The 21643-nt window shown below is 45.4% G+C and overlaps 1 protein-coding gene across 2 annotated transcripts in view; it reads left to right on the top strand.

Moving 5' to 3' along the window:
* The window catches only part of MMP24 (matrix metallopeptidase 24), a 336545-nt gene that overhangs the window by 247534 nt on the left and 67368 nt on the right, over positions 1-21643 (top strand). For both annotated transcript variants that reach the window (XM_063960118.1, XM_063960117.1), the window contains one exon: positions 11679-11827. In XM_063960118.1, the coding sequence (XP_063816188.1) occupies positions 11679-11827 (149 nt within the window). The remainder of the gene's footprint in view (positions 1-11678; positions 11828-21643) is intronic.

Below are 21643 nucleotides of genomic sequence, written 5' to 3'. Positions count from 1 at the left end.
GTATACTACCCTCTGAAAAGAATGTATTATTTAAGGTTTAATATTATTATAATGTAATTTATATGTTCCTGCTAAATCAATGTATTAACGATATTGATTTCAAAATATTCTAGGTTTCAGAGAAGTTTCAGATTTGAAATAATTTGCCATGGGTGCCAGGTTTTTTTTTATTGTGTAAATAAAGGCATTAATAAAGTATTTAATATTGATAAGGAATCCTTACTATGAGGGGCTGGACACATCTATTAATAAATATTCCCCAAAGACACTTTACAGTATATGCATTCTGAGCACCTAGGCAAACCTATTGTAGATCTAACACTACCCAGTAATAACAATTGAAATCTTGGCTCCAGTATATGCATTAATACAGTGTGACCTGTAGTAGGATGAGATTTTATTGTCACGTAATGAGCTATAGAAAAGAATGCAGTCTATAGTTAGTAGAAGCCCCTTTTGCAATTTTCAGAACTAATATCCCAAACGTGCCTTCACAGCGAATGCTCCTGGTGATCCTGGACCTGGCCAATATGGCGGCACAGCCAATTAAAATTCTGTGTAAAACTATAAGTGTTACTCCCCTGTTTTTTTTTATGGATGTGCCAGCTCTGTTGGATCTAGTAGAAAATTAAAGCAGATAGAAATTAGATATTACATAATTTAAAAAAATAATAATATGTAAAAGGATTTGACAAACAATATATAACTTACATCTAGCTGCAGAATTCAGTCTGTCTATATGGAGCAAGTAACAGACATTGGTAGGTGAAGACTGTAACAGACACATACTGTAAGTGCATCTATTTATTTTACCCTAGTTATATATAGGCTGTGATTCCATCTCATTACTATAAATGTGTAATAAAAAATATTGGGTGAGGAATGTAACGGCGTACACGTTTTGAGCTGACTTTAAAGTCGCTGCAAATTTCCTGTCATTTGTTCGTCAAAACTGCTGGATGTAAAACTCTGTGATTTGAAGATTGAAAACTCATCTCTCAGATGCAGAAGTATTTTTTAACCGCATTTATTAATAAGTAGCCGTTTATTTATATAGCACATATATATCATGTAGTGCTTTGCAGAGAATAGTTATGCTGGGTACACACTAGATGATATTCTGAACGATATGTCCGATTCCGACATTTCATAACGACATATCGTTCATATCGTCCAGTGTGTACGCACGATATTGCCGCAGATCGTCAACGGCATCCCCTGTCGTTTGTACATGTAGATAAATCTGGGGATGTCATTGACTATACCATGCTGCCAAATGCAGCATGGCCCCCGCTCCCAAGTCCCCCCTCCGCCATCGTTCGCAGCATCGGCAAGCGTGTATGCATTCACCGAAGCCACCAGCCCACTAGGATATGCTGCAAGCTATATTGCTGGGTACACACTATAGTCTAGTGTGTACTCAGCTTTCTCTATCGTCCTAAGTGGATGCTGGGGTTCCTGAAAGGACCATGGGGAATAGCGGCTCCGCAGGAGACAGGGCACAAAAGTAAAGCTTTTACAGGTCAGGTGGTGTGTACTGGCTCCTCCCCCTATGACCCTCCTCCAGACTCCAGTTAGATTTTTGTGCCCGGCCGAGAAGGGTGCAATTCTAGGTGGCTCTCATAAAGAGCTGCTTAGAGAGTTTAGCTTAGGTTTTTTATTTTACAGTGATTCCTGCTGGCAACAGGATCACTGCAACGAGGGACAGAGGGGAGAAGAAGTGAACTCACCTGCGTGCAGGATGGATTGGCTTCTTGGCTACTGGACATGAAGCTCCAGAGGGACGATCACAGGTACAGCCTGGATGGTCACCGGAGCCACGCCGCCGGCCCCCTCACAGATGCTGAAGCAAGAAGAGGTCCAGAATCGGCGGCTGAAGACTCCTGCAGTCTTCTTAAGGTAGCGCACAGCACTGCAGCTGTGCGCCATTTTCCTCTCAGCACACTTCACACGGCAGTCACTGAGGGTGCAGGGCGCTGGGGGGGGGCGCCCTGGGAGGCAAATGAAAACCTTTAAAAAGGCTAAAAATACCTCACATATAGCCCCAGAGGCTATATGGAGATATTTACCCCTGCCTAAATGTACTAAATAGCGGGAGACGAGCCCGCCGAAAAAGGGGCGGGGCCTATCTCCTCAGCACACGGCGCCATTTTCTGTCACAGCTCCGCTGGTCAGGAAGGCTCCCAGGTCTCTCCCCTGCACTGCACTACAGAAACAGGGTATAACAGAGAGGGGGGGCAGAATAAATGGCAATATATTAATATAAAAGCAGCTATAAGGGAGCACTTAATCATAAGGCTATCCCTGTCATATATAGCGCTTTTTGGTGTGTGCTGGCAGACTCTCCCTCTGTCTCCCCAAAGGGCTAGTGGGTCCTGTCTTCGTATAGAGCATTCCCTGTGTGTCTGCTGTGTGTCGGTACGTGTGTGTCGACATGTATGAGGACGTTATTGGTGTGGAGGCGGAGCAATTGCCAAATATGAGGATGTCACCTCCTAGGGGGTCGACACCAGAATGGATGCCTTTATTTGTGGAATTACGGGATAGCGTCAACTCGCTTAAGCAGTCGTTTGCCGACATGAGGCGGCCGGACACTCAATTAGTGTCTGTCCAGGCGCCTCAAACACCGTCAGGGGCTGTAAAACGTCCCTTGCCTCAGTCGGTCGACACAGACCCAGACACAGGCACTGATTCCGGTGGTGAAGGTGACGAATCAACCGTATTTTCCAGTAGGGCCACACGTTATATGATTTTGGCAATAAAGGAGATGTTACATTTAGCTGATACTACAGGTACCACTAAACAGGGTATTATGTGGGGTGTGAAAAAACTACCAGTAGTTTTTACCGAATCAGAAGAATTAAATGACGTGTGTGATGAAGCGTGGGGTGCCCCGATAAAAAACTGCTAATTTCAAAGAAGTTATTGGCTTTATACCCTTTCCCGCCAGAGGTTAGGGAGCGCTGGGAAACACCTCCTAGGGTGGACAAAGCGCTAACACGCTTATCAAAACAAGTGGCGTTACCCTCTCCTGAGACGGACGCACTTAAAGATCCATCAGATAGGAGGATGGAAAATATCCAAAAAGGTATATACACACATGCAGGTGTTATACTACGACCAGCTATTGCGACTGCCTGGATGTGCAGTGCTGGGGTAGTTTGGTCAGAGTCCCTGATCGAAAATATTGATACCCTGGACAGGGACAATATTTTACTGTCGTTAGAACAAATAAAGGATGCATTTCTTTATATGCGTGATGCACAGAGAGATATCTGCACACTGGCATCACGGGTAAGTGCTATGTCCATTTCGGCCAGAAGAGCTTTATGGACACGACAGTGGACAGGCGATGCGTAGAGGAGTTATTTGAGGTCGGTCTATCGGATTTGGTGGCCACGGCTACGGCCGGGAAATCCACCTTTCTACCTCAAGTCACTCCCCAACAGAAAAAGGCACCGACCTTTCAACCGCAGCCCTTTCGTTCCTTTAAAAATAAGAGAGCAAAGGGCTATTCATATCTGCCATGAGGCAGAGGACGAGGGAAGAGACAGCAACAGGCAGCTCCTTCCCAGGAACAGAAGCCCTCCCCGGCTTCTACAAAAGCCTCAGCATGACGCTGGGGCTTCGCAAGCGGACTCGGGGGCGGTAGGCGGTCGTCTCAAAAATTACAGCGCGCAGTGGGCTCACTCGCAGGTAAATCCCTGGATCCTGCAGATAATATCTCAGGGGTACAGGTTGAAATTAGAGACAGAGCCACCTCGCCGTTTCCTGAAGTCTGCTTTACCAACGTCCCCCTCAGAAAGGGAGACGGTTTTGGAAGCCATTCACAAGCTGTATTCTCAGCAGGTGATAGTCAAGGTACCTCTTCTACAACAAGGGAAGGGGTATTATTCCACTCTATTTGTGGTACCGAAGCCGGATGGCTCGGTAAGGCCTATTCTAAATCTGAAGTCCTTGAACCTATACATAAAGAAGTTCAAGTTCAAGATGGAGTCACTCAGAGCAGTGATAGCGAACCTGGAAGAAGGGGACTTTATGGTATCCTTGGACATCAAGGATGCGTATCTCCACGTTCCAATTACCCCTCACACCAGGGGTACCTCAGGTTCGTTGTACAAAACTGTCACTATCAGTTTCAGACGCTGCCGTTTGGTTTGTCCACGGCACCTCGGGTCTTTACAAAGGTAATGGCCGAGATAATATTTCTTCTTCGAAGAAAAGGCGTATTAATTATCCCATACTTGGACGATCTCCTAATAAGGGCAAGGTCCAGAGAACAGCTAGAGATGGGTTTAGCACTATCTCAAGAGGTGCTAAAGCAGCACGGATGGATTCTGAATATTCCAAAATCCCAATTAATGCCGACAACTCGTCTGCTGTTCCTGGGGATGATTCTGGACACAGTTCAGAAAAAGGTTTTTCTTCCCGAAGAAAAAGCCAAGGAGTTATCTGACCTGGTCAGGAACCTCCTAAAACCAGGAAAGGTGTCTGTACATCAATGCACAAGAGTCCTGGGAAAAAATGGTAGCTTCTTACGAAGCAATCCCTTTCGGCAGATTCCATGCAAAGGGATCTGTTGGACAAATGGTCAGGGTCGCATCTTCAGATGCACCTGCGGATAACCCTGTCGCCGAGGACAAGGGTATCCCTTCTGTGGTGGTTGCAGGAGGCTCATCTATTGGAGGGCCGCAGATTCGGCATGCAGGATTGGATCCTGGTGACCACGGATGCCAGCCTGAGAGGCTGGGGAGCAGTCACACAGGGAAGAAATTTCCAGGGAGTGTGGTCGAGCCTGAAAAAGTCTCTTCACATAAGCATTCTGGAACTAAGAGCAATCTACAATGCTCTAAGCCAGGCGGAACCTCTGCTTCAAGGAAGACCGGTGTTGATCCAGTCGGACAACATCACGGCAGTCGCCCATGTAAACAGACAGGGCGGCACAAGAAGCAGGAGGGCAATGGCAGAAGCTGCCAGGATCCTTCGCTGGGCGGAGAATCACGTGATAGCACTGTCAGCAGTATTCATCCCGGGCGTGGACAACTGGGAAGCAGACTTCCTCAGCAGACACGACCTTCACCCGGGAGAGTGGGGACTTCATCCAGAAGTTTTCCACATGCTATTAAACCGTTGGGTAAAACCAATGGTGGACATGATGGCGTCTCGCCTCAACAAAACACTGGACAGGTATTGCGCCAGGTCAAGAGATCCGCAGGCAATAGCTGTGGACGCGCTGGTAACACCTTGGGTGTACCAGTCGGTATATGTGTTTCCTCCTCTGCCTCTCATACCAAAGGTATTGAGGATTATACGGCAAAGAGGAGTAAGACTAGTGGCTCCGGATTGGCCAAGAAGGACTTGGTACCCGGAACTTCAAGAGATGGTCACGGACGATCCGGGGCCTCTACTTCTGAGAAGGGACCTGCTTCTGCAGGGTCCTTGTCTTTTTCAAGACTTACCGCGGCTGCGTTTGACGGCATGGCGTTGAATGCCAGATCCTAAAAGGAAAAGGCATTCCAGAAGAAGTCATTCCTACCTTGATAAAGGCAAGGAAGGAAGTCACCGCGAAGCATTATCGCCGTATTTGGCGAAAATATGTTGCGTGGTGCGAGCAGCGGAGTGCTCCGATGGAGGAATTTCAACTGGGTCGTTTTCCTACATTTCCTGCAATCAGGATTGTCTATGGGTCTCAAATTGGGATCTATTAAGGTTCAAATTTCGGCCCTATCAATATTCTTCCACAAAGAATTGGCCTCAGTCCCTGAGGTCCAGATTTTTATCAAAGGAGTACTGCATATACAGCCTCCTGTGGTGCCTAAGGTGGCACCGTGGGATCTAAATGTAGTTTTAGATTTACTCAAATCCAATTGGTTTGAACCACTAAAGAATGTGGATTTGAAATATCTCACATGGAAAGTGACTATGTTACTGGCCCTGGCTTCGGCCGGGAGAGTATCTGAACTGGCGGCTTTGTCTTATAAAAGCCCTTATTTAATTTTCCATTCGACATAGGGCAGAGCTGCGGACGCGTCCGCATTTTCTCCCTAAGGTGGTATCAGCGTTTCACCTGAACCAGCCTATTGTAGTGCCTGCGGCTACAGACGACTTGAAGGACTCCAAGTTGTTGGACGTTGTCAGAGCCTTAAAAATATACATTTAAAGGACGGCTGGAGTCAGAAAATCTGACTCGCTGTTTATACTGTATGCACCCAACAAGTTGGGTGCACCTGCTTCTAAGCAGTCGATTGCTCGTTGGTTTTGTAACAAAATTCAACTTGTACATTCTGTGGCAGGCCTGCCACAGCCTAAATCTGTTAAGGCCCATTCCGCAAGGAAGGTGGGCTCATCTTGGGCGGCTGCCCGAGGGGTCTCGGCATTACAACTCTGCCGAGCAGCTACGTGGTCAGGGGAGAACACGTTTGTAAATTTTTACAAATTTGATACCCTGGCAAAGGAGGACCTGGAGTTCTCTCATTCGGTGCTGCAGAGTCATCCGCACTCTCCCGCCCGTTTGGGAGCTTTGGTATAATCCCCATGGTCCTTTCAGGAACCCCAGCATCCACTTAGGACGATAGAGAAAATAAGAATTTACTTACCGATAATTCTATTTCTCGGAGTCCGTAGTGGATGCTGGGCGCCCATCCCAAGTGCGGATTATCTGCAATACTTGTACATAGTTATTGTTAACTAATTCGGGTTATTGTTTAGGAAGCCATCTTTCAGAGGCTCCTCTGTTATCATACTGTTAACTGGGTTTAGATCACAAGTTGTACGGTGTGATTGGTGTGGCTGGTATGAGTCTTACCCGGGATTCAAAATCCTCCCTTATTGTGTACGCTCGTCCGGGCACAGTACCTAACTGGAGTCTGGAGGAGGGTCATAGGGGGAGGAGCCAGTACACACCACCTGACCTGTAAAAGCTTTACTTTTGTGCCCTGTCTCCTGCGGAGCCGCTATTCCCCATGGTCCTTTCAGGAACCCCAGCATCCACTACGGACTCCGAGAAATAGAATTATCGGTAAGTAAATTCTTATTTTAGTCATTAACACCAGTTCTGATAGGGCTGGTTCTAAACCAAGTGGAACTCAGGGAAAAAATTATCTTTGACCCTGCCTTCCCCCTCCTCCCCCACACACACACACATACAAAACACACACACACACACACACACACACACACACACACACACACACACACACACACACACACACACACACACACACACTGCATCCGAGTATTGTTCTATGTGGTGGTGGTGTTGGTGTACAAGGAACCTGCCTGCAGCATGCAATTCAGAGGAGGCGTCCGGTGACATACTGTACTGTCAGTGACGTCACCGGCACAGTGCGCTTGGATTCCCAGATGTTCATTAGTGGCGTGTCCCTGCTGCGGGGGGAATCCTTGGCCACGTCTGAGCCAGAAGATGAGCCCAGTGCGGCTCAGGCCAGAGGTTCAGTCAGTGACTGTAGGCTACAGAGTATCGTTCAACGCCACTGTGGAGAGAATATAAAATCTTCACACACATTTGTCCCTGATTGAGATAGAACCCATACTACAATGCTTTGAGGTACCAATGCTAACAACTGCGCTACAGTGCTGCCATATAACATTGTTTACGCATGGTACAAGCAATTAGAAGTCTGCACACTTGCAGTCCTAGATAAAAATGACATTAATGATATTAAATAAATGTATGTTTTAGTGTAATAAACAATTCCCACTACATTTCTTGATCAGATGACTAACCATGGTTTTAGTGTAATTGTATTTTTTGCAACTATGTGCTGTTAGCTTGATTATATTTACTAATGGCACTTCTCATAAAGATCATTATGGATTATCTATAATTTGCTGTAAAAGGCGTAATTGAAATTCTAGTGATTGCCATATCATTAAACCACATACAGTAAGTTTGTAATTAAGCCATTAGCCCCATCTGTTTAGCCGCACCTGTAAATGTCCTATTGTATTCCTATGCTATGTATTTGGTAGCTGTATTTTTGAACAGCAGGTGGTTATATAATTGTTTACATGAATAGAAAAAGACATTGCAATTTCTCTGCACTCTTCACCTTTCACATTGCTGCATGTGAAAAGCCTCTGGGTGGGTGGCCTACAGACTAGATTTTACATGAATATGCAGATCTATTCCACTGACATAGGAGTATCTGACTGGCAGAGAAATATTGCTAGGATTGCAGCAGCGCAGGGGGAAAGAAAAGGAAGACATTAAAACATTTTTACTGGTGTCAATTAGAATTGGTTTAAAAGCCAAGAGCACCAGTTTTAAATTACCATTAGTTATCACAGCTACAGTATACCACACATCAGGGGGGAAATTTGGTTATCCGCACTAACTCTTCATAGAATTTAACGCAGATTTTTCTTCACAGTCCCTGAGCAGGTGGAAAGTTTGGGAAAATCCTTATATAAAGGAAAAAGGTTGGGTTCAGAACATACTTACCTACATTCTGGCTGCTCTCTGCGGGAGAGAGCAGCCAGGTCGTCTCAGAGGGCGGGCAGGGGAGGCTGTGACGTGGATGAAGGGGTGGACCGGAGGCGGGCGGGGGGGCGGAGTCACGATGACACTGCCTGTAAGCCACGCCCCCGCTCTGTAATGCCGCGATCACCGGCATTACACTGCAGGGGGCGTGGCTATGATGACGCGATTCAGCAAGTTCGCGTCATCAACTGCCCGGACCGCCCACTTTACACACTAAGTGGGCGGACGGGCAGGGGGACCCCGCGAATCGGGAGACTTGCCTGCTCTTCCGGGGGGCCGGGAGGGTCACACGATTTTCGTGAGCCTCCCGGCCATTCCGGGAGAGTAGGCAAGTATGGTTCAGAACCCCTGGGATCCCTCCAACCCTTGCCCCCCCCCCCCCCCCCCCCCCCCCCCACACACACACACATTCACACTCACACACTCACACACCCTTGACTAATACAGAATTTAGGAGTTTTTAATTACATTAATCTGGCCAAAGATTACATGTCATTTTTCGGATGATATTCTGCAAAATAAAGATTGGATTAGAATACAACCAATCAGCATTGACGTAACATTTATAATTTACATACTATAAAAGTATACAGAGCAGCTGGTTGGTTGCCTCCCCGATAATGTCCTTTATCAAGAAGCATTTACCTTATTTACCCCAGGAGTGCAGTTTCTCTCTCTTTTTTTAAATATTTTTTTATTTTGTCTGCTATGTATACAAACGCACACATGTATAGATGTTCACCTGCCCAAAGGCTTACATCAGCGACAGAACTGAGAAGGTGACAGACTTCTCACTTCATAAGTATCACTGCTGTTCCTGGCGGTGGGTGAGCTGTATATGTAAATGTGACACCTGTAAATCAGTCTAATTAAAAAATGATACCAGGCAGAGCAGTAGTTTAGATGAAAAAAAAATTATGATTGAAGTGAGTAAAGTATGTAGTCCTAAAGTTGTAGTCGGTGTGATTTTGATGTGACTTTTTTTGCAGTCTGCAATCCAAAAATTGTCCAGAGCCTCTTAGGAAATGTTGACTCTGAATGCGTTTACCAGGGCAGTGTAATGCTGTAGGCAGTAGCTGCACTTGTGCACATTAGTTCTCAGTCAGACACAAAATGGCTGTGTTTAGTGGAAGCTGCGTAAGCATGAATTACTACTACCCTATGCTAATGCGGGTTCATGTAGCGCTAATGTGAGTATACGTGCATCTTCGAGCCAGAAGCTGCTACACCCACTGTTTTTTCATACAGCGCTGCAACAGTCATCTTTAGTAACATCTGTGGTACCAGCACCCATGCTTGGTACAAGAGATCTGTCTGAAACAGACATCCCTTCTCCGTATGCATGACTCAGACTAGCAAGGAACTCAAACTACACATCACAACACTCCCACACACAGAACAGTCCATGTGATCGCAGTGCCGTCACTCAGTTCCCTCCGTTTTACACAGCGACAGATCCAGCCAAGATCTGTCTGACTCAGAATCGGACACTGACACAAAAATGTGTAAATTCTCTTCTGCGCATGTTTGCTAATACTCGTTATTTGCATCTGTGAAAAAGAGAAGCCTCTAGCTCAGAATCAGTACTAAAGAGCATGGCACAAGGACAGATTTTGTTGCTCATATACAGAGGTGTCCTCATACACCTTTCCCGTTCTGCTTCATTTGGCACAAAATGCTTAGTATGGCTAGCGAGTAGTGGTTGGATGGATTCCCAATGGATTTTTGATGGAAAAGAATTTGTATAAAGTAGCAAATTAAAGTTGCATATCTTAAGAAAAATCACAAGGTGTGGCTAATACCCCTTTCACACAGAAAGGCAATTTCCCAGGTGAAGAAGTTCTACCCAGTAATCAGTGGCGTAAGTTTGTCCCAGTTGCCCGGAGACAAGAAAAACATTGGTGCCCCCCCCCGACCTATATATCATCCGTGAGCCAATAAGATGCCGTTTTGAGATTCAAGTAAAACCGAACCTGCTCATCTCTAATTCTAACTATATGAAGCTACTACAAAACCTGTTGCAACTAGGCATATCTATGTATGGGTCCAACCACACACTACATAGATCTGCTCAGTCACTCACAATGCTGATTATTTCTCTGACAATTAATTTGCAAGTGTCATATCCAGGATTAGAACCCACAACCTTTTACACTGGAAGCATGCACCTTACTGGTGGAGATATCTGCTATTGCATAGGAACTGGAAGTGTGATTCTAACTATATGAAGTTACTTGTAATTGTCAGAGAAATAACTTCATATAGTTAGAATTCTCATGCTTCCTTTATAGGAGCAAATAGCTTCATCAGTAAGGTGCCTGCTTCCAGTATATCTATAAAAAAGAGAGTGTAATTTGTAAGGTGCAGTGACTAGTGGGGAAGTCGGCTACGGAAGAGATACTGGCTGCTGTCAATTAACTTAATTGATTAATGTCGCTGAACACACGGAACAGGAGGAGAGGTGCCCCCTTTCAAAGCAGGAGCCCGGCGGCAGCTGACTCCATTGCCTCCTGAGTTCTGCCTCTGCCGGTAATTTGCCGTGTTCTTTTTCTGTGTGAAACGGTCAGCCCAGGTTGAAATTCCCGGGAATTTTGACCCGGGTGGACCCTTGCACACAGACAAAATACCTGTGTTGATCCGCAAATTACCGGGTAGAAATTCTTGACCCGGTAGTTTGCTTGTCTGTGTAAAAGGAGGGTCAGGCAGGGACCAGCAAAACTACGCGGCACTGAAATGCATTTCTGTCTGAAAAGGGTATAAGTCGCAGATTCTATTGTATCGCTAATTTGGCCATATAGCTTAAATTGAGAAAGGTGTATGTGGACACATCTGTATGTCCTAATATCTGTTGAATATTATCCCTTTTTTGCACATTGTTAAACCAACAAATAGCCTTTGAAGACTATAAAAGTATTGCACCAATGTATGACATTTAATTATTGTTGTAAAACGTTTTATGAGGCAAGCCGTTTCCTCTTTCAGGCCAATAGTTCTAGAAAATGAATGGTGGAATGAAAATGTAATTATTATTGAGTCAGTTATATGACATTGCTTAATTTTTCACCTTTTAAAAAAGCCCTTTTATGCAGTGTTTCTAGCAACGTGGTCAGTTAGGAGAGATGGATTTTATAAGACAACATTGTGATTCATAGTTGTACATCTGTTTTCTTTGCAGAGCTGGTTAAAGACATATGGCTATTTGCTCCCATACGACATCAGAATATCAGCTTTACATTCAGGAAAAGCTATGCAGTCTGCAGTTGCAACAATGCAACAGTTCTACGGAATTCCAGTGACTGGCGTGCTGGATCAAATGACAATAGAGTAAGTAATATACAAATAAAAGTTTTATATTTTTAATACTATGAGTAGTGATGCCATCATTGACGATAAACTCACATCAATATCCCGTTTTAGCTACACCGTTAGAACACCAAAATGGTAAAACACAACATTTATACATAAATTCATATAAAGCTTAGAGATGAGCGCCTGAAATTTTTCGGGTTTTGTGTTTTGGTTTTGGGTTCGGTTCCGCGGCCGTGTTTTGGGTTCGAACGCGTTTTGGCAAAACCTCACCGAATTATTTTTGTCGGATTCGGGTGTGTTTTGGATTCGGGTGTTTTTTTCCAAAAACACTAAAAAACAGCTTAAATCATAGAATTTGGGGGTCATTTTGATCCCAAAGTATTATTAACCTCAAAAACCATAATTTACACTCATTTTCAGTCTATTCTGAATACCTCACACCTCACAATATTATTTTTAGTCCTAAAATTTGCACCGAGGTCGCTGTGTGAGTAAGATAAGCGACCCTAGTGGCCGACACAAACACCGGGCCCATCTAGGAGTGGCACTGCAGTGTCACGCAGGATGTCCCTTCCAAAAAACCCTCCCCAAACAGCACATGACGCAAAGAAAAAAAGAGGCGCAATGAGGTAGCTGTGTGAGTAAGATTAGCGACCCTAGTGGCCGACACAAACACCGGGCCCATCTAGGAGTGGCACTGCAGTGTCACGCAGGATGGCCCTTCCAAAAAACCCTCCCCAAACAGCACATGACGCAAAGAAAAAAAGAGGCGCAATGAGGTAGCTGACTGTGTGAGTAAGATTAGCGACCCTAGTGGCCGACACAAACACCGGGCCCATCTAGGAGTGGCACTGCAGTGTCACGCAGGATGGCCCTTCCAAAAAACCCTCCCCAAACAGCACATGACGCAAAGAAAAAAAGAGGCGCAATGAGGTAGCTGACTGTGTGAGTAAGATTAGCGACCCTAGTGGCCGACACAAACACCGGGCCCATCTAGGAGTGGCACTGCAGTGTCACGCAGGATGTCCCTTCCAAAAAACCCTCCCCAAACAGCACATGACGCAAAGAAAAAAAGAGGCGCAATGAGGTAGCTGTGTGAGTAAGATTAGCGACCCTAGTGGCCGACACAAACACCGGGCCCATCTAGGAGTGGCACTGCAGTGTCACGCAGGATGTCCCTTCCAAAAAACCCTCCCCAAACAGCACATGACGCAAAGAAAAAAAGAGGCGCAATGAGGTAGCTGACTGTGTGAGTAAGATTAGCGACCCTAGTGGCCGACACAAACACCGGGCCCATTTAGGAGTGGCACTGCAGTGTCACGCAGGATGTCCCTTCCAAAAAACCCTCCCCAATCAGCACATGATGCAAAGAAAAAGAAAAGAAAAAAGAGGTGCAAGATGGAATTATCCTTGGGCCCTCCCACCCACCCTTATGTTGTATAAACAAAACAGGACATGCACACTTTAACCAACCCATCATTTCAGTGACAGGGTCTGCCACACGACTGTGACTGATATGACGGGTTGGTTTGGACCCCCCCCAAAAAAGAAGCAATTAATCTCTCCTTGCACAAACTGGCTCTACAGAGGCAAGATGTCCACCTCATCTTCACCCTCCGATATATCACCGTGTACATCCCCCTCCTCACAGATTATCAATTCGTCCCCACTGGAATCCACCATCTCAGCTCCCTGTGTACTTTGTGGAGGCAATTGCTGCTGGTCAATGTCTCCGCGGAGGAATTGATTATAATTCATTTTAATGAACATCATCTTCTCCACATTTTCTGGATGTAACCTCGTACGCCGATTGCTGACAAGGTGAGCGGCGGCACTAAACACTCTTTCGGAGTACACACTTGTGGGAGGGCAACTTAGGTAGAATAAAGCCAGTTTGTGCAAGGGCCTCCAAATTGCCTCTTTTTCCTGCCAGTATAAGTACGGACTGTGTGACGTGCCTACTTGGATGCGGTCACTCATATAATCCTCCACCATTCTATCAATGTTGAGAGAATCATATGCAGTGACAGTAGACGACATGTCCGTAATCGTTGTCAGGTCCTTCAGTCCGGACCAGATGTCAGCATCAGCAGTCGCTCCAGACTGCCCTGCATCACCGCCAGCGGGTGGGCTCGGAATTCTGAGCCTTTTCCTCGCACCCCCAGTTGCGGGAGAATGTGAAGGAGGAGATGTTGACAGGTCGCGTTCCGCTTGACTTGACAATTTTGTCACCAGCAGGTCTTTCAACCCCAGCAGACCTGTGTCTGCCGGAAAGAGAGATCCAAGGTAGGCTTTAAATCTAGGATCGAGCACGGTGGCCAAAATGTAGTGCTCTGATTTCAACAGATTGACCACCCGTGAATCCTTGTTAAGCGAATTAAGGGCTGCATCCACAAGTCCCACATGCCTAGCGGAATCGCTCCCTTTTAGCTCCTTCTTCAATGCCTCCAGCTTCTTCTGCAAAAGCCTGATGAGGGGAATGACCTGACTCAGGCTGGCAGTGTCTGAACTGACTTCACGTGTGGCAAGTTCAAAGGGCATCAGAACCTTGCACAACGTTGAAATCATTCTCCACTGCACTTGAGACAGGTGCATTCCATCTCCTATATCGTGCTCAATTGTATAGGCTTGAATGGCCTTTTGCTGCTCCTCCAACATCTGAAGCATATAGAGGGTTGAATTCCACCTCGTTACCACTTCTTGCTTCAGATGATGGCAGGGCAGGTTCAGTAGTTTTTGGTGGTGCTCCAGTCTTCTGTACGTGGTGCCTGTACGCCGAAAGTGTCCCGCAATTTTTCTGGCCACCGACAGCATCTCTTGCACGCCCCTGTCGTTTTTTAAAAAATTCTGCACCACCAAATTCAAGGTATGTGCAAAACATGGGACGTGCTGGAATTTGCCCATATTTAATGCACACACAATATTGCTGGCGTTGTCCGATGCCACAAATCCACAGGAGAGTCCAATTGGGGTAAGCCATTCCGCGATGATCTTCCTCAGTTGCCGTAAGAGGTTTTCAGCTGTGTGCGTATTCTGGAAAGCGGTGATACAAAGCGTAGCCTGCCTAGGAAAGAGTTGGCGTTTGCGAGATGCTGCTACTGGTGCCGCCGCTGCTGTTCTTGCGGCGGGAGTCCATACATCTACCCAGTGGGCTGTCACAGTCATATAGTCCTGACCCTGCCCTGCTCCACTTGTCCACATGTCCGTGGTTAAGTGGACATTGGGTACAACTGCATTTTTTAGGAGACTGGTGAGTCTTTTTCTGACGTCCGTGTACATTCTCGGTATCGCCTGCCTAGAGAAGTGGAACCTAGATGGTATTTGGTAACGGGGGCACACTGCCTCAATAAATTGTCTAGTTCCCTGTGAACTAACGGCGGATACCGGACGCACGTCTAACACCAACATAGTTGTCAAGGACTCAGTTATCCGCTTTGCAGTAGGATGACTGCTGTGATATTTCATCTTCCTCGCAAAGGACTGTTGAACAGTCAATTGCTTACTGGAAGTAGTACAAGTGGGCTTACGACTTCCCCTCTGGGATGACCATCGACTCCCAGCGGCAACAACAGCAGCGCCAGCAGCAGTAGGCGTTACACGCAAGGATGCATCGGAGGAATCCCAGGCAGGAGAGGACTCGTCAGACTTGCCAGTGACATGGCCTGCAGGACTATTGGCATTCCTGGGGAAGGAGGAAATTGACACTGAGGGAGTTGGTGGGGTGGTTTGCGTGAGCTTGGTTACAAGAGGAAGGGATTTACTGGTCAGTGGACTGCTTCCGCTGTCACCCAAAGTTTTTGAACTTGTCACTGACTTATTATGAATGCGCTGCAGGTGACGTATAAGGGAGGATGTTCCGAGGTGGTTAACGTCCTTACCCCTACTTATTACAGCTTGACAAAGGGAACACACGGCTTGACACCTGTTGTCCGCATTTCTGGTGAAATACCTCCACACCGAAGAGCTGATTTTTTTGGTATTTTCACCTGGCATGTCAACGGCCATATTCCTCCCACGGACAACAGGTGTCTCCCCGGGTGCCTGACTTAAACAAACCACCTCACCATCAGAATCCTCCTGGTCAATTTCCTCCCCAGCGCCAGCAACACCCATATCCTCCTCATCCTGGTGTACTTCAACACTGACATCTTCAATCTGACTATCAGGAACTGGACTGCGGGTGCTCCTTCCAGCACTTGCAGGGGGCGTGCAAATGGTGGAAGGCGCATGCTCTTCACGTCCAGTGTTGGGAAGGTCAGGCATCGCAACCGACACAATTGGACTCTCCTTGTGGATTTGGGATTTCAAAGAACGCACAGTTCTTTGCGGTGCTTTTGCCAGCTTGAGTCTTTTCAGTTTTCTAGCGAGAGGCTGAGTGCTTCCATCCTCATGTGAAGCTGAACCACTAGCCATGAACATAGGCCAGGGCCTCAGCCGTTCCTTGCCACTCCGTGTGGTAAATGGCATATTGGCAAGTTTACGCTTCTCCTCCGACAATTTTATTTTAGGTTTTGGAGTCCTTTTTTTACTGATATTTGGTGTTTTGGTTTTGACATGCTCTGTACTATGCCATTGGGCATCGGCCTTGGCAGACGACGTTGCTGGCATTTCATCGTCTCGGCCATGACTAGTGGCAGCAGCTTCAGCACGAGGTGGAAGTGGATCTTGATCTTTCCCTAATTTTGGAACCTCAACATTTTTGTTCTCCATATTTTAATAGGCACAACTAAAAGGCAACTCAGGTAAACAATGCAGATGGATGGATTGGATACTAGTATACAATTATGGACGGGCTGCCGAGTGCCGACACAGAGGTAGCCACAGCCGTGAACTACCGCACTGTACTGTGTCTGCTGCTAATATATAGACTGGTTGATAAAGAGATAGTATACTCGTAACTAGTATGTATGTATAAAGAAAGAAAAAAAAAACACGGTTAGGTCACTGGTATATACAATTATGGACGGGCTGCCGAGTGCCGACACAGAGGTAGCCACAGCCGTGAACTACCGCACTGTACTGTGTCTGCTGCTAATATATAGACTGGTTGATAAAGAGATAGTATACTCGTAACTAGTATGTATGTATAAAGAAAGAAAAAAAAACCACGGTTAGGTCACTGGTATATACAATTATGGACGGGCTGCCGAGTGCCGACACAGAGGTAGCCACAGCCGTGAACTACCGCACTGTACTGTGTCTGCTGCTAATATATAGACTGGTTGATAAAGAGATAGTATACTCGTAACTAGTATGTATGTATAAAGAAAGAAAAAAAAACCACGGTTAGGTCACTGGTATATACAATTATGGACGGGCTGCGGAGTGCCGACACAGAGGTAGCCACAGCCGTGAACTACCGCACTGTACTGTGTCTGCTGCTAATATATAGACTGGTTGATAAAGAGATAGTATACTCGTAACTAGTATGTATGTATAAAGAAAGAAAAAAAAAACACGGTTAGGTGGTATATACAATTATGGACGGGCTGCCGAGTGCCGACACAGAGGTAGCCACAGCCGTGAACTACCGCACTGTACTGTGTCTGCTGCTAATATATAGACTGGTTGATAAAGAGATAGTATACTCGTAACTAGTATGTATGTATAAAGAAAGAAAAAAAAAACACGGTTAGGTCACTGGTATATACAATTATGGACGGGCTGCCGAGTGCCGACACAGAGGTAGCCACAGCCGTGAACTACCGCACTGTACACTGGTTGATAAAGAGATAGTAGTATACTCGTAACAACTAGTATGACGACGGTATAAAGAATGAAAAAAAAACCACGGTTAGGTGGTATATAATACAATTATGGTTGGACGGACTGCCTGCCGAGTGCCGACACAGAGGTAGCCACAGCCGTGAACTACCGCACTGTACACTGGTTGATAAAGAGATAGTAGTATACTCGTAACAACTAGTATGACGACGGTATAAAGAATGAAAAAAAAACCACGGTTAGGTGGTATATAATACAATTATGGTTGGACGGACTGCCTGCCGAGTGCCGACACAGAGGTAGCCACAGCCGTGAACTACCGCACTGTACACTGGTTGATAAAGAGATAGTAGTATACTCGTAACAACTAGTATGACGACGGTATAAAGAACGAAAAAAAAACCACGGTTAGGTGGTATATATTATAATACAATTATGGATGGACGGACTGCCTGCCGAGTTCCGACACAGAGGTAGCCACAGCCGTGAACTACCGCACTGTACACTGGTTGATAAAGAGATAGTAGTATACTCGTAACAACTAGTATGACTAGGACGACGGTATAAAGAAAGAAAAAAAAAACCACGGTTAGGTGGTATATAATACAATTATGGATGGACGGACTGCCTGCCGAGTGCCGACACAGAGGTAGCCACAGCCGTGAACTACCGCACTGTACTGTGTCTGCTGCTAATATAGACTGGTTGATAAAGAGATAGTATACAATACTACTAATATACTGGTGGTCAGGCACTGGTCACCACTAGTCACACTGGCAGTGGCACTCCTGCAGCAAAAGTGTGCACTGTTTAATTTTAATATAATATTATTTATCATGTACTCCTGGCTCCTGCTATAACAACCTGCAGTGCTCCCCAGTCTCCCCCACAATTATAAGCTTTATATACAATACATTGATGTGCAGCACACTGGGCTGAGCAGTGCACACAGACTGAGTCACTGTGTGACTGTGTATCGTTTTTTTCAGGCAGAGAACGGATATATTAAATAAAACAAACAACTGCACTGTCTCTGGTGGTCACTGGTCACTGTGGTCGTCAGTCACTAAACTCTGTCTGCACTCTGCACTCTCTTCTAATCTACAGTATCACAGCAATCTCTCTCTCTCTCTCTCTTCTAAATCTAATCTAAATGGAGAGGACGCCAGCCACGTCCTCTCCCTATCAATCTCAATGCACGTGTGAAAATGGCGGCGACGCGCGGCTCCTTATATAGAATCCGAGTCTCGCGAGAATCCGACAGCGTCATGATGACGTTCGGGCGCGCTCGGGTTAACCGAGCAAGGCGGGAAGATCCGAGTCGCTCGGACCCGTGAAAAAAAACATGAAGTTCTGGCGGGTTCGGATTCAGAGAAACCGAACCCGCTCATCTCTAATAAAGCTCTGGTCTTCCTAAAAATAGGCTCTCGTGGGGGTACTTGCTGCCTCCTTGCCTGGATTCCGGCAGACGGATGCCTCTGTTGGTATAGTGACAGCCGACATCCCGTCTGCAGCGGATATCGTATGTATTCCAAAAGGCCAACCAGCTTTTAAACACCACATCTTTGTCTGTGTCTTTATGTACAGATAAGTTGGTTAACTGCGTAAGGGTTGGTTCAAATGTCATTAGCTGCCAGGGCCTTTATGTTTATTGTATCACATTCACAATAGAATATATACATTTCCCCTTTACTGTTTAACTACTACTACTACTTAGGGATGGCCATCGGTGTGTTCGCCATCAATGGTTGCCATCGATGGCGAAACTGTGAGTGGCTATTGATGGTCACTAAGTATGCTATAGGAGACCATCGATGGTTTCTCTCATCGATGGCCATCCCTGTTATTTCTGTGAAAGAGCCGCAGGTCAGTCACGGCCAAGGGGCGGGGCTTCGTGGATGTTGGGGGTGAGCTATGCTCCATTTACCCGCATTTGTAAAAAAAAAAAAAAACTATTCGTTTAGGCCTAGCCATCGATGGAGGGAAACCATCTGGTTCTCCCCCATTGATGGTAAAAGTATGCTACATTGGTCATAGAGTAGACCATCAATGATTTGGAATCATCGATGGTCGATGGCCATCCCTACTACTACTGCTACTGCTACTACTACTACTACTACTACTACTACTAATAATAATACAGGTTGAGTATCCCGTATCCAAAATGCTTGGGACCGAAGGTATTTTGGATATTGGATTTTTCCGTATTTTGGAATAATTGCATACCATGATGAGATCTTATGATGATGGGACCTAAATCTAAGCACAGAATGCATTTATGTTACATATACACCTTATACACACAGCCTGAAGGTCATTTTAGCCAATATTTTTTATAACTTTGTACATTAAACAAAGTGTGTCTACATTCACACAATTCATTTATGTTTCATATACACCTTATATACACAGCCTGAAGGTCATTTAATACAATATTATTAATAACTTTGTGTATTAAACAAAGTTTGTGTACATTGAGCCATCAAAAAACAAAGGTTTCACTCTCTCACTCTCACTCAAAAAAGTCCGTATTTCGGAATATTCCGTATTTCGGAATATTTGGATATGGGATACTCAACCTGTAATAATGTTATTTGTGATTGTTAGATCTGCTTGGTGGGGCAAATCAGCCTTAATGAGTGATTATATTACAGTTTACACTGCTACATTTGTATACCATTATTTTCATTAGTTTTGTATAGTCACTATTTTCACATTAGAGTTAGTGCTTTAATTGAACTTTTTCTGTATTGTTTTAAGGCAGGGGGTTGATAACCTCCAAATTAAGCAGCTCCAAAACTGTACAGGTCTGCTTAACAGAGCACTCTTACCTAATGTATCCCTTCCAGAGCTCCTGGGAGCCAGGCTAAGATCTGCTACAAACATGTATGTATGGAGCTTCCCCTAAAGCTCTCTTAAAGCATACCTCCCAACTTTCCAGATTCCAGCGGGACAATCCCGCTATTTGGACACTGTCCCGCTGTCCCTCCCGCGTGCCGTAGTGTCCTGTGGGCGAGGTGGCAGTTAGGTGAGCCAGTGTGATCACCGATACTCTGCTCTGCAAAGCAGCCGGTGAGCACTAAATAGATGCCGTGCACATCTAACAATGCAGGAAGGCGAGCGGGGGGCTGCTCAGGGAGCGCTAGGCGCGCCCCAAAAAAGACTATTACGGGGTTGGACAGCAAAACCCCACCCATCCATCCAAAGCTCCGCCCCTACATCCGAAAATCCACACACTTTTCGATTGCGGGCATGCTTCTGACGCTCCAGGTCCCGCACTTCTATGTTCTAAAGTTTGGAGGTATGCTTAAAGTCGTACTGTCAATGGACTGGAAAATCTCAAGTAGTCTATTTCAGTTGACATCAATAAAATAATTAAAACAATAAGTTAGATTGCTAAAAATATGCTCTGTTAAAGCAATTAGCCTGTCTTTTTACATTGTCAGAGACAGTCTTGTGTATTCTACTCTATTGATAACAGAGTACATACTGTACAATGGAAATAGTTGGAGTGGAACATAATGCTACTGTTCACACCATTCATCTTGTCATTATGTGCATTTAAGATTAGAATACAACTCTTACATGTTTTTCTACCCTTTACTTTTCTGCTCCTGACTTCCAGAAGCTTAAATAGTGGGGCTGGGCCTGGGTCATTAAGAACTTAAAAGCAATTTTATAGAACGCTAAAAATTCACTATGTCCACATTTCTCTCTTCTTTCCGGTACATTTTCTGTCTTCAGTGAACCCTGCCTCCCTTCTAGCTCCTCTTGCATTATTCTTTCCTTGCTCCAGTTGGCCTAGGCCTCTTTACAGTAATACTTTGCACTTCTTCACAATGCTGTTGCCTTTCTCCACTTTCTCCTCTTTGTTCCTTTTACGTCCTCTTATATACTCACCAGTTTCACATATATGTTTACATCATAATGTAACAGAATTATGAACTGCCTTTATGTGTTTTTAAACTAAAACCTGTCCATGGTAAAGCAAGGTGGTTAGTCAGGGTAAGCAGATTACACTAAAAGACAAAGGCATAACTACCATGGGTACAGAGGTAGCTGAGGGGTCTGAATTCACTGTTACAACCCCATGCATATATTTAAAGT

The sequence above is a fragment of the Pseudophryne corroboree genome, chromosome 3 (genome assembly GCF_028390025.1).
Source record: "Pseudophryne corroboree isolate aPseCor3 chromosome 3, aPseCor3.hap2, whole genome shotgun sequence".
NCBI classification, from domain to species: domain Eukaryota; kingdom Metazoa; phylum Chordata; class Amphibia; order Anura; family Myobatrachidae; genus Pseudophryne; species Pseudophryne corroboree.
This window is presented reverse-complemented; position numbering and strand designations above follow the sequence as displayed.